Source organism: Furipterus horrens, unplaced genomic scaffold (genome assembly GCF_987537825.1).
Source record: "Furipterus horrens unplaced genomic scaffold, mFurHor1.1.pri manual_scaffold_3, whole genome shotgun sequence".
Classification (NCBI taxonomy): Eukaryota; Metazoa; Chordata; class Mammalia; order Chiroptera; family Furipteridae; genus Furipterus; species Furipterus horrens.
In genome coordinates, this window is record NW_028327173.1 from 156,468,696 (window position 1) to 156,481,273 (window position 12,578).

A 12,578-nucleotide genomic window follows, 5' to 3' on the forward strand; every position below is an offset into this window, starting at 1 on the left:
TATGGGCCTTGTTTTCTTATCCATTTGCTATTCTATACTTTTTAATTGGAGCTTTTAAGCCATTTACATTTAAAGCAATTATTGATAGGTATGTATTTATTGCCAATTTATTTTTTAACTATGTTCCTCTATTTGTTTATTTTTTTTTTTCTTCTTCTTTTTCTTCTTAAAGCAAGCCCTTTAATATTTTTTTAATACTAGTTTGGTGGTAACAAACTCCTTTATCTTTTTCTTGTCAGGGAAGCTCTATTTCTTCCTCAATTTTAAACTACAGTCTTACTGAGTAAAGGAGTCTTGGTTGTAGGTTCTAGCTTTTCATCACTTTGAATATTTCATGCCAATCCCTTCTAGCCTGAAATGTTTCCATTGAGCAATCAGATGACAGTCTTATAGGAGCTCCCTTGTAGCTAACTAACTGTCTTTCTCTTGCTGCTTTTAAGATCGTCTCTTTGTCTTTAACCTTTGCGACTTTAAGTACGTGTCTTGGTGTGGGCCTATTTGGGTTCATGTCGTTTGGGACTTTCTGTGCTTCCTGGACTTGTGTGTCTTTTTCCTTCACCAGGATAGGGAAACTTTCAGTCATTATTTCTTCAAATACGTTCTTGATCTCTTGCTCTCTCTTCTCCTTCTGGTACCCCTATATACAGATTTTATGTCACTTCATGTTGGCCCAAGGGTCCCTTAAAGTAACCTCATAGTTTTACATTCCTTTTTCTTTTTTTCTGCTCTGATTGGGTGTTTTTTGCTACCTTCTCTTCCAAATCACTGATTTGATCTTCTGCTTTATCCAACCTACTCTTTATTTCTTTTAGTGTATTCTTTATTTCAAATATTGTACTCTTCATTTCTGACTGATTCTTTTTTATAGTTTCTGTGTTTTGTTTTATGCTTGCCGTGTCTTTGTTGAAGATCTCACTAAGTTCCTTGAGCATTTTTAAAATGTTTTGTTTACTTTCTTTTTTAGAGAGAGGGGAAGGGAGAGAGAAAAAGAGAGAGAGAAGTATTGATGTGAGAGAGAAACATTAACTGGTTGCCTTCCATACACACCCTGGCTTGAGACCGAACCTGCAACCCAAGCTTGTGCCCTGACTGGGAATTGAATTGGCAATATCTCGCTTTGCTGGATGATGCCCGACTGAGCCACACCCACCAGGGCCTTGATTGTCTTTTATATCTATATTCGATCAATTGCTTGCTTCCATTTCACTTAGCTTTTTCTGGAGATATATCCTGTACTTTCATTTAGGGCTTTTGTTTGTTTGTTTTGCATTCTTATTTTGGCTGCCTCTTTGTGTTTGTTTCTGTATATAAGATAGATCTGCTATGTCTTGCAGTCTTGGTAGAGTGGCCTTGTGTAGTAGGTGTCCTATGGGACCCAGTGGTACAATCTCCTTGATTACTTGAGCTCGAAGCTCCAGAATGTCCCTTGTGTAGGTTACATGAGCCCTCCTGTTGTAATTGGATCTTCATTGCTATTAGCCTATTCATGCATGGGGTCAACCCTCAGACTGGCTGACAGTGACGATGAACTCTGAACACAGTGTACAAGCTGCTGTGCAGGTCCTGACTACACAAACTGGAATTTGCCTCAGCAGGGTTTGGCACCTCTCAAGGTCTCCCTTTGGATATGCTGCTTGTGAAGATAATTGGATCCTACTCTGTTGTCTGAAGCTGGCCACTAGGTGTTTTCGTTCTAGGGCTTCTTAGGAGAGACTCTGGTGCAGACCACTGTCAGATGCTGCTTGTAACTGGTGCTAGGCAACCTGTTTGTAGTGATCCACAGTTTGTGGCTGCCTCTGCTGGACCTGGATGTGTGCCAAAAGACCATGCTGTGCATCAAGGTCCATTTTTACCAGTACCAGGCCCAGGGGCAAGTCAGCAAAAGTCCCAAGGCACCTCAAGATCTCCCTCTGCCTTTCTCCACCTTCTGGCTGCCTGTTAGACTCAGTCACTGAAGGAGCCTCTGGCAATACCCAAGTAGCATAAGGTAGGTTCTCGGTCATTAGGTATGGGTGAGTGGTATTTATCAGATCAATATATATTCAAGCTCAGTGCCAGTGTGGGTGTCAGGTCACTCAGCAAATGTCCTAGGATATACCAAGTCTAGCTGCCATGCACTGGGTGCTCACATACCTTTGTGATGGGGCATGGTCTCAGGGAGCCATCAGGGTGAGGCCAGCAGAGTGTATCAGGCCCAAACAGACCAATATTTGACCATGCGAATGGAGGATCTGCATTGGTCATACGTGCAGGGGGAAAATGGCCCTGTTCCAGAACTACACAACTGAGTCTGTCCTGACCCTGCCAGGAGCTCAGTCTCAGCCAGGTGGAGCCACAGGGAGTCAGGAGGGTGGGGCTGCTGAATCTCCTGTGAGGGGGAGGGACCAGTCAGGCTTTGGGGAAGGTGGAGGGGAGTGCTCCCTGTCCCATAGCCACACAACTCAGTTTGTCTCACATTCTGAAGGGCCACCAGGAGTCAGGAGGGCAAAGCTATTACATTCCTTCATGCTGATTCTGTATGGAGGGGAGTGCTCCACCCAAGAAAGATGGCATCTGTGGTGTGGGAGAGGGACTCAACACAGGGATCCTGGCAGCTGTTTCTTTAGCTCTCTTCCCAAGCCACAAACCCCCGTCTCTCCTCACACAACTCTAGTCTGTTCCACCCACCATTCGCCAGAGCCCAGAGAGAGTGGCTGTGAATGAGATTTTGTGTACTGGCTCTTTTAAGAGGCCATCTGTGTCTCTAGCAGACTCTTGTCTCTCCCTAGCAGACATAATCCCCACTGATTTTCACAGCCGAATGTTACGTGGGCACCTGGTACTCTGGGTTGGGGAGCCTGGCTTGGGATTGAGACTTCACACTTCTCAGGGGGAACCTTGCAGCTGAGATACCCCTCCAGGATCTCAGCCACAGTCTGTGTGAGCAGGGCCAGCCTTTTTTGAGACTCTGTCCTTCCTATCAGTATTGATGTGGCTTCTTCTCTAAATCCTTTGTTCTAAGACTTCTGTTCAGCTAATCTTCAGATGGTTATTAAGTGGATTGCTCTATATTTTAGTTGTAATTCCAGTTTGCTCCTGGGAGTTGAGTGTAACATCCACCTACTCTGCTGCCATCTTGGATCCTCAGAATATTGTCAAATCTTAAGGCAGAGTACTGTTAATGGACTGTATAGTCAGATGTACCCATGTTCAAACCTGAATCTACTAGTTACTAGCCATGTGATCTTTGGCATGTTACTTTTTATCTGTCTATGCCTTAGTTTCTTTGTCTTTAAAATGGGGATGAAATAGTAATGCCTTAAAAGGTGAAGAATAAAAGAAATAATGCATTTTGGAGCACAATGCACAGCTCCTGGCCCGTTAAAAGCACACAGTACAGCTAGTTCAACCAAAAACTCTAGGCAGTAGACTAAGGGTAATAGGACTCAAAGGGGCTCAGAATAGGAGGTCACCACACTAAACCCTGGCATCCCCTTACTTTTGCAGAGGCCCTGCACTTTGAAAGCCTCTTTTTTTAGGCCATCCAGTACTCTTCATACCCTCTGGTCTCTTGGTGTAGACAGTCTGAGCATTAGGGACCTCACTTGGTTAAGGGGATGATTGATTTCTTTGAGACAGAACAGGGATACATTAGTGTTCATGTCTGAATAAAGGTGCAGTTTTTCAAAATGGTTCATGTAGCAGAAACTTGGCAAGATCAGAGTCCAAATTACAGCTCTGTTATTTCCTGTGTGACCTCAGCCAAGTCACTTAGTCTCCCTGTGCCTTAGCTTCCTCTTCTCTAGGTTGATAATAATGCTGATTTGCAAGTAAGAAGGCACATAAAGGCTATCAAACAACAGGTAGTTCAGTGATGCCAGGTATTCTCCTACCACAGCTGAGGCCCATCAGAGAATGTTTTACATCCAGGGGGGTTTTACTAGAATGAGTTATAAGGTTCACCATTCAAACCTTGAAATGAGGTCTGGTTGCCTCTTTATCTGAGTTTTTACACACTCCCTACCAGAATTGAGCTGAAGACTTGCATAACAGCTTACACAAAGTCACAATTTAGACTTACTTATTATCACTTATTTAGTGATAGATAGTATCTGCCACTCTGATTCAGGTCTTGACCTGACAATTCTCCTCGGTTTGGGAGAACCATCCCTAACCATAAATGACCCAATCTAAGAATTATAATGACCCATCTATCCAGTGAATTAAATCCAAATATTTCTCTGCCAGGATATCAAACTACAGTTATTCGTATAGGGGGATAATGGGTCCTTGACACTTACCAGCTTTGTCCTGCCTCCTAGAATCTTATCCCCACCCATTCTCCTTGACACCCCTCCCCCCACACACACACAAATATGCACAGTACCTCATTAGGGACCCCACCTCACAAATGCTTGATAATTCCAATATTTTGTCTATGGTTTTAAACATAAGTGTAGTCTTTAAAAATAGATGCAATGGTATTTTATGAGTGTTTGATATGGGTTCTCTTGCCTTTTCCAGGGAAAACAGAAGCCTATTTGGAAGCCATCAGAAAAAATATTGAGTGGTTGAAGAAACACAACAAAAAAGGAAATAAAGAAGGTAAGGCCTTAGTAGGGTTATAAATTGTAAACTTCACCCATTTTTCAGAGGATCTTTTTAAATAAATATTCATACAATCAAATTAAGCTAAAGTCTCCTGTCAGATTCCAGAAATATTCTAGCACTTCTCAAATGCACAAAAGAACCTCCATTTCTCTTATTTTTTAAGCCAGGCTTTCAAGCAAAGATATTTTCCCCCTTCTTTGACATTTTATGATGAAAAATGTCAAACGAAAGTAGAGATAATAGTATAATGAATCCCTATGTGTCCATCACCCACCTTCAATAATTATCAACATTTTGCCAAACTTATTTTGTCTACTCCCCCCACACCCATTTTCTTGGAGTATTATAAACAGAGGCATTTTCTAAGCACATATGAGGTGCACTCAGCAGTCACGAAAGCAGGCAGTCACGAAAGCAGTCACTCACTCAAAAAAAGGCACTAAGTGGGCTCCACTCTGAGTGCCAGAAATGTGAAGCACATGAAATGCAGCACACCCTCCCCCAAGCTGCTCACAGCATCAGTGAAGCACGCCTGGCCCTGCTTGGAGCTATCCCAGACCAGTGTGGTGACGCAAGGGAGGCAAGAGAAGGGGGCATGTCTTACAGAGACAGAGATCACTGGGAGGAAGGGCTGTGTGAAAGCCTTCACTGGAAAGGTAAGTGAGGAGAGATGGAAGCAAAGGGAACCCTGGTCACCAAGACGTAAAGCGACAAAAGAGAGTGCTGCATTTTGAGTACTGGAGCTGTTCAGTTTCCCAGTGTGCGTCTGTGGGGTGGACGCAGACAGGGCTGGGAAGATTGGTGGATCAGGAACAGGCCTGTGCACCCAGCAAAGGAGGTTTGTTTTAGCCAGAGAAGCCTAAATTAGGGCTTACTTAAGCCCTGAGAACTCAGTTAAGAACTGAGAAATCTATCTGGTATGTAGTGTTGTTACAGATTGAAAAAATAAGACCCTAGAAGGCTGGAGAGAAATAGGAGGCAAAGATCTAGAGCAGAAATAATGGGGCTTAAACTAGGGCAAGGCAGAGGAAACAAAGAAGGGAAGAGCTATGTGGAGAGTCCAGTATGATTCCCAGGTATCTGGCCAGAGAAGGTGCAAAGTGATGATTTTAAAACGAGGTGAACAGGACTTCTCAAACCACTTGCATAGCTTCTATATATCCTGATGCCCAGAGGGCACCAGTAATCAGAAACTTGAAGGGCAAGACCCAGACATCAGCGTTTTTTGAACCCCCCATCTTTCCACCATGCAGCCAAGTTTCCAAACCACTGAGATAGATAGAGCACAGTGGGATAAAGAGGTATTTTCTGCTGCATTTAGTCTGGGGTCTTGTAAGTTGAACAAGATGGAAACAATTATCAGGTCTTCACACGTATTCATTTTATTTGGCTCAACATAATTGTGAATTTCCAGGTTGTCAGTTCCATTAAAATTCACATGAACTGTATTTCATCAGATCTGTCATTGATTGAACAATGCACCATTGTTTAATGTATCATTAAGGAAGAAAAAGTATATCATGCCATCAATGACTGTGAAGACTTGAACATTTTAAAAAATGTTCATCTAGAATCAGTGTAATAACAGGGGCCAAAATGCATTCTGAAACTAATGTAAATTACATGGTCCAACAATTTAGAATATTTATGTTATTTCTTTCACTGATTAACATATGACTCAAACTCCTGGTCATAACCAGCAACATCCTGCAATTCAGTCTTTCACTTCAAGTAACAACCAACCTAGAAAAGCATGGAACTCTGGTGCTTGTGTTTCAAAGGTTCTGTGAGCAAACTTAGAATGACAGGGTTGAGTTTGAGGTTCCCTTATGCCTCCAGGAAGTAGTGCAATGCAATATACACCCTCCTGAAGGCAGAATCAGAGAGCTTTTTCTCCACAGCCTTCATACATGCTTAGCTAGACCTGGGTCATCTCTCAAAGCCTGTAGTGAGCTAGGTCCTAGGGCCATGTAGTGCTGTAGCTGTGTGAGTGCAAAGTCTTACCATCAGTTCTGACTTCCTTGATGTCTGCTGGTGCCCTTTGTTTGGCAGGGGGCTGGGGGACCTGAGTCTCCTTCCCAAATCCAGGAAGGGAAGTTCCATGTAATGTGAAGATGATAAAAATCATGTTATGCAGCCTTTTTTTAAAGAAAGTAAATCACAGCACTTATTTCTTTTGTGCCTAAGAACCTTAAAACCTCCTTTAAGATGAGCAAGGTGGAGACTGGTGTGTCTCACAACCAGCGGACAGCCTTTCCTCTGCACCAGGATGGTTTTCCTGGCATGCAATGAGAGCTAAGTCATAAAGATGCAGCTTTTCCACTTCAAAAGAAAGCACAGTATTTTCCTGTTTGTCCATTCAAATCACCTGGACCTCTTCACATCTGTCCTTGGGAGTCTGCCTTTCATCCCACTAAAGATGTTGACTCTGCAACCAAGTCTGAAGAGTATTAGCATGAACCAGTGAGCCACCAGGAATCAGCTCATGAGGTGCACACACATTCAGCGCGGTTCTCTAGTCTGTGCCTGAGTGAGACAGAAAGTCAAACAACAACAAAGAGCCCCAAGCACTTACTGAACGATTGTTCTGTACCTATTAGGTGCTTCATGCTCACTACTTAGAGGGTGCAGAGTGGTCAGAGCAGTGACTACAGACTGACCTGAGTTCAGAAACTGACTCGACCACGACCTGAGTACATGTGACTTACCTCCTCTGTCCTGTTTCTTCATCTCTGAAATGGAAATACTAATGCTAACCTCATGGGGTTTTGCAAGGAGCAGATCAGATGATGATTGCAAAGTGCTCAATACCATTAATCCTTAAGGCTGGGCCTTAGCGAGGAGCAAATGCCCTCCTTGGTGGAAACAAGCTCCTGCTGAGCCTCGACTCACCTTGATATGACAAACACCTGATTCTTGTAGAGAGGTCCTTCAGGCTTAGTCCCCAACCCCCTTGCAGGGTCTTAAAGATGTCCAAGGGACCCAAGCTAGCTAAAGGGGCTGTGGAATACTCTAAGCTTTGTCCCCCGCTCTTTCTTTTCTTTTCCCTTTACAAATTGAAAGGAGGCAGGGCTCTGGTCCAGGGCCTGACAACCACCAAGATGAATGGCACTGTCCTCAAGGAAGTCAGCTCAAGGCTCACAATCTGGAAGGGTTTCCCCAAGTAATGTATGGCACGGAAGACCCATATGCCCACCCATAAGGGATATATGTCATAAATTTTGGTACCTCCATAGGATGTATTGCATGTAGCCATCAAAGTGGTATTTATGAAGAATATTAATACTATGTAAAGTTAAGTGAAAGAAGCTAGTTGTAAGTTTGTGAATACAACTGTGATTTCAATTCTGGGTTGAAATAGATATATTTCAAAACCTAAAAGGCAATAGAACAAAATACCAATGGTTATCTATGACTAATAGGATTTGGGTAATTTAAATTTGATTTTCATGTTTCTGTCTATTTTATTTTTTAAAATAACAGGCCTATAATAGTTAAACTTTCAAGGGAAGATGAGGGTTTCTTTTTAAGCCTTCAGAAAGATACCACAAACAGCCTCCTTACTAGGGGTCTCTTTGTTTTTTGGTGGGTAGTTTGATGGTTTTCATAGGTTTTTGTTTGTTTAAGTAGGACAGAGACACCTTAAAGAAGCAATGGTTTGGCTCTTTGCTCCATGAATATAATTCAAACTGTGGAAATCAAGATATTTCTTAATTTGGAAAAAAAATGTAAAAGTGGGTTGTCACCTCAACAGGGACTAACCAGGGTAACAAGTTCAAAAAGTCAAACACCTGGTTCTGCTCGTAACTTTTACCACGCAAGCTTTAAGATCTTCTTATGCTAAGTGTGATCCCCAGACTAGCCGCACCGGTATACCCTGGCAGCTTGTTTAAAATGCAGAATCTATACCCAGCAAGAAAAAGGAGTTCATCACTACCAAACCAGTATTTCAAGAAATGTAGGGACTTCCTTAAGAAGAAAGATAAAAAATGTGAATAATAAAATCACAAACTACATCCCTATCAATAATTACTTGAAATATAAATGGATGAAATGCTCCAATCAAAAGACATAAGGTGGCTAAACAGAGAAGAAAACAGGACCCTTACACATGCTGTCTACAAAAGACTTACTTCAGACTGAAAGACAGACACAGATTGAAAGTAAAGGGGTGGGAAAAGATACTTCATGCAACTGGAAATGATTTTTTAAAAAATCTGGGGTAGAAATACTCATACAGAATATCAGACAAAATAGACTTTAAAACAAAGGCTAGAAGGACATTTCATATACAATAGCCAAATATGAAAGCAACCTAAGTATCCAACAACAGACAATTGGATAAAGATGTGGTACATATGTACATATATCCAGTGAAATATTACTCAGGCCAAAAAATAAAAAATAAATCTTACTATTTGCACCAACATGGATAAACCTAGAGGGTATTATGCTAAGTGAAATAAGATGGTGAAAGACAAGTACCATATGATTTCACTTATATGTGGAATCTAAAAAGCAAAACCAAAAACAATGAACAGTCAAAACAAATAAACTCATAGATACTGAGACTAAACTGATGGTTGCCAGATGGAAGGGGGTTAGGGAGCTGGGTAAAAAAGGTGAAGGGATTAAAAAGTACAAATTGGCAGTTTCAAAATAGTCACGGGGCTGTAAAGTACAGCATAGGAAATAGAGTCAGTCAATAATATTGTTTTGGTTTTGTTGTTTTTTTTTTTGTACATAAACTTGTTACTGACTTATTTTTGTGTTATGTTACAAATCCCCTTTCTTTCCCCACAAAACTCACAAAAGGAAGTATGAAAGCTTCCAGGATTGCCGTCAGGCTTTCTGAAGTAGCCAGGGCCAAGAGAGAACCATCTCTCAACATCTCAGGCAATGACTGCCCTTCTTAGGCTCTGGGGTCGTTGAAGCAGCAGCATTCCTGGGACCCGAGGGGAGGACAGAAAGGAAACAGCTGTAGTGTGACCGAATTCTCCAATGCAAGTGTCCAGTGACTCCTAGCATGGCAGACTGGCTCCCAGAACTCTCAGGTTGGGCACCAAGGTGGGAGCCCTATGGCTCTGCAGGTGCAGAGAGAGAAGGAATTGGGGATCAGTCATGCAGGGGTGGGGTGGTAGGACAAGGAACATATGGGGATAATCCTGGAGAAACAGCAGCCCCACCATTCAAAGATACAACAGACGAGGACAAATGCTGGCTCTTAAAAATACAGGAGGAAGAGCGTGGTAGGAGGGTGAGGGGGACAATAGGACACACAAGAAAGCCACATAAAACGAAAAGTACCAACAAAAACATGACTTGTACTTACTTCCCCCCAAAGAAGGCATGATCTATGCCTAGGGATGGGGGCTAAAAGAGAGGTGAAAGGCCATGAACCTAGGATTATCACCTGGCCAGGGGCATGGGAAGGCTCTTTGAGGACTCCTTGGGGACAGGCAGGCAGGCAGCTGGGACCCCGTGTCTCCAGGGAAAAAAATATCAGTCCCTTCAGTTTGACTTGGACCAAATCTTGGTGCTCCCTCAGAGCCCCTTGCCCTTTGAGGCTTTCCTGTGGGCTGGCACTGGTTGGTGCCAGCAGCTGGTTCCTGCAGCTGCAGGTGTTGCTCAGGGTCCTGAGATGTGGCTGCAGCAGCTGCTGCTATAGTAACTTCAATGGTTTTTTTAATGGTTTTTTTTAAGGTTGGTGACCTCTCCCTCAATCTGTGGCTTCAGGCCCAGCTGCTGCTCCTTATGCCGGTTGGCACAGCTCACCTGCCTCAGTGCCTGACAGCACTACCTCACAGACCACACAGCACTCCTGTAGGGTTTGGGCAATGGCCCTGAGATCCTGGCGCTGGATGTCCCGCACAGTGCTGCTGTCAGCCTCCAGCGGCTGTTCGCACTGGTCCAGGGAGCTATGAAGCATGTCAGCATGCATGGCTTTAATGACAAGGTCTTCCAGCTGCTTCACATGACGCAGGGCAAGGGCCTTCCACAGCACTGCATATGGGATACACTTGACTTTAGCAGCCAGGTTGACAACTGGTAGGTGTCAAATCTTATTCTTCTGAGCCTCTGTGAGTGGGGGAAGATTCTGGGCTTCAGCTAAGTAGTCAGGATATGTTCCGTAAGTGAACACTGTGAGAAGGTGGGATGTGGAAGTGAGGTCACTCTCACCAGCTGTCTAACAAGAGGCATAACCTGCAGTTCCCCAGACATGTAGACACCAGGGGCATCTAGCGCCTGGCGGATGAGTGTGACCAGCGCTGCGCCCTTGGCCGACTTGGCCAGGAGCAGAAATTGTCCTGGTTCTGCCCTGTCACCTTCACCTTGGCGCTCATGGTTGCCCTGAGCTGGGAACATCTGGGCTCAGGATGCCTGGAGCTGGAACCTTCATCTTCTGGAGCCAGGAATATAGTCAGTAATATTGTACTATGTATGGTGCCAGGTGGGTACTAGACTTATCAGGGGTGATCACTTCATAAATGTCAAACCACTGTGCTGTACACTTGAAACTAATATGTCATTGAATGTCAACTGTAATTGAAAAAAAAGTTTAAATTAAATTCAGAAAAATACTTGCAGAATCTGAGGCCCCACCTTGGAGCTACCGAATGCAAATCTGCAACTTCCCAAGAGTCCCAGGTACAAACAGTCAAGTTTGTGAAGTCCTGGTCTCCCAGCCTGTTCCCTCCGTGGTCAGATAAGGGTAGTACTCCCCACCTGAACGCCTAGTAGGTGTGATGCTGGAATGCAGGTGAGCTAGTATAATACGTATGCACGTGATTTTAAACTGCAAAATCCTGCACAAATGCCAAAACCTACAATGTCTTCCAATATGAAAGACGAGGAGCACAAAACGCCTCTTGGTTAATGGAAATCACTGTAATGGGATTGTTCTTTCCTAATCTTTCTCATGATGCCCTAATGATGTTTTCCAGATTATGACCTTTCAAAGATGAGGAACTTCATCAACCAACAAACGGATGCTTATGTGGAGAAAGGCATCCTTGATAAGGAAGAAGCCGATGCCATCAAGCGTATTTACAGCAGCCTGTAAAAATGGCAAGAAGGTCCTGGAGTCCTTCCACTATTTCAGAAAATATATAGCTTAAAACTCTTCTAATTCTCTGATTAAAGTTATTTTGAATCAAGGATTATTAGAAAGTGCTGGACTTACAGTAGTTAACCTTTTAGAAGTGGTTAAAACATAGCTTTCTTGCCACAAAAACTCTGAGAAGTAAAGTCGTATGTAAACTGAGATTTTCTATATAGAATCCGTCTTTTCTTGTTGACTTACATTTTATAATCAGAGATATGTTGCTTTGGAAAAGCCTGTAATGGACTGACCTTAAAACTGAAACTTTTTCCTGCTGTGTCACACATATAAGCACCCCTTGAAGCATTGGGGGTTCTGTTTTCAAGGCATGCTGGTTACCAAAGCACCTCATAGCATTTATCTGTTGCAAGATGTCTTTTCACTACTGGTTTCCTTGTGGTTGAAATAAATTCACGTTTCATCAAAGCCTCTATAACTTGAAGGAAGCTCCCTGCCTTTTTTTTTTCTTAAGGCTGCTCTTGCAGGTTCTCTTTCAGGCCCAATGGCACAGAGGAACCTGAAAAATGGGCATAGGATTTGCTGGATTTTTAAACAATTTCCCCTCACTCTCACTCTTTTTCTATTAGTGAGTTTTCAGACATTGATTTTGTTTATTAAGAGGGATAACTATGTACTCTCCAAGCAGAAAATGAGGTCATAAACAACACATAAAGGTAAAAAAAAAAAAAAATGTATGCCAGATCTGAGTTATCTAAACTGGACTTGACCCAAGCCAAGTTTCTCAACAAAGAGGAAAAGGGCCAGACAGCAGGACAGAAACGAAGATAAAAATCATTCCCTTCCCTGTCAACCAAAGCGGGTTGATGAGCTTCCCTGGAGGAAAGGGATATCGAACTGTGTGGCCCTGCAAATCCTCTTCCTCAGC

At 43.1% G+C, this 12,578-nt stretch overlaps 1 protein-coding gene and 1 pseudogene across 1 annotated transcript in view; one reads left to right on the top strand and one right to left on the bottom strand.

Annotated features, from left to right (window-relative positions):
• SCG3 (secretogranin III) overlaps window positions 1-12,134 on the top strand; it is a 44,728-nt gene extending 32,594 nt beyond the window's left edge. The window contains exons 11-12 of the mRNA XM_090270602.1: window positions 4,504-4,584; window positions 11,535-12,134. Coding sequence (XP_090126728.1) covers window positions 4,504-4,584; window positions 11,535-11,653 — 200 coding nt within the window. The 3' untranslated portion in view covers window positions 11,654-12,134. The remainder of the gene's footprint in view (window positions 1-4,503; window positions 4,585-11,534) is intronic.
• LOC150016486 (COP9 signalosome complex subunit 7a pseudogene) lies at window positions 10,102-10,934 on the bottom strand (annotated as a pseudogene).
• Window positions 12,135-12,578: the final 444 nt, after the last annotated feature.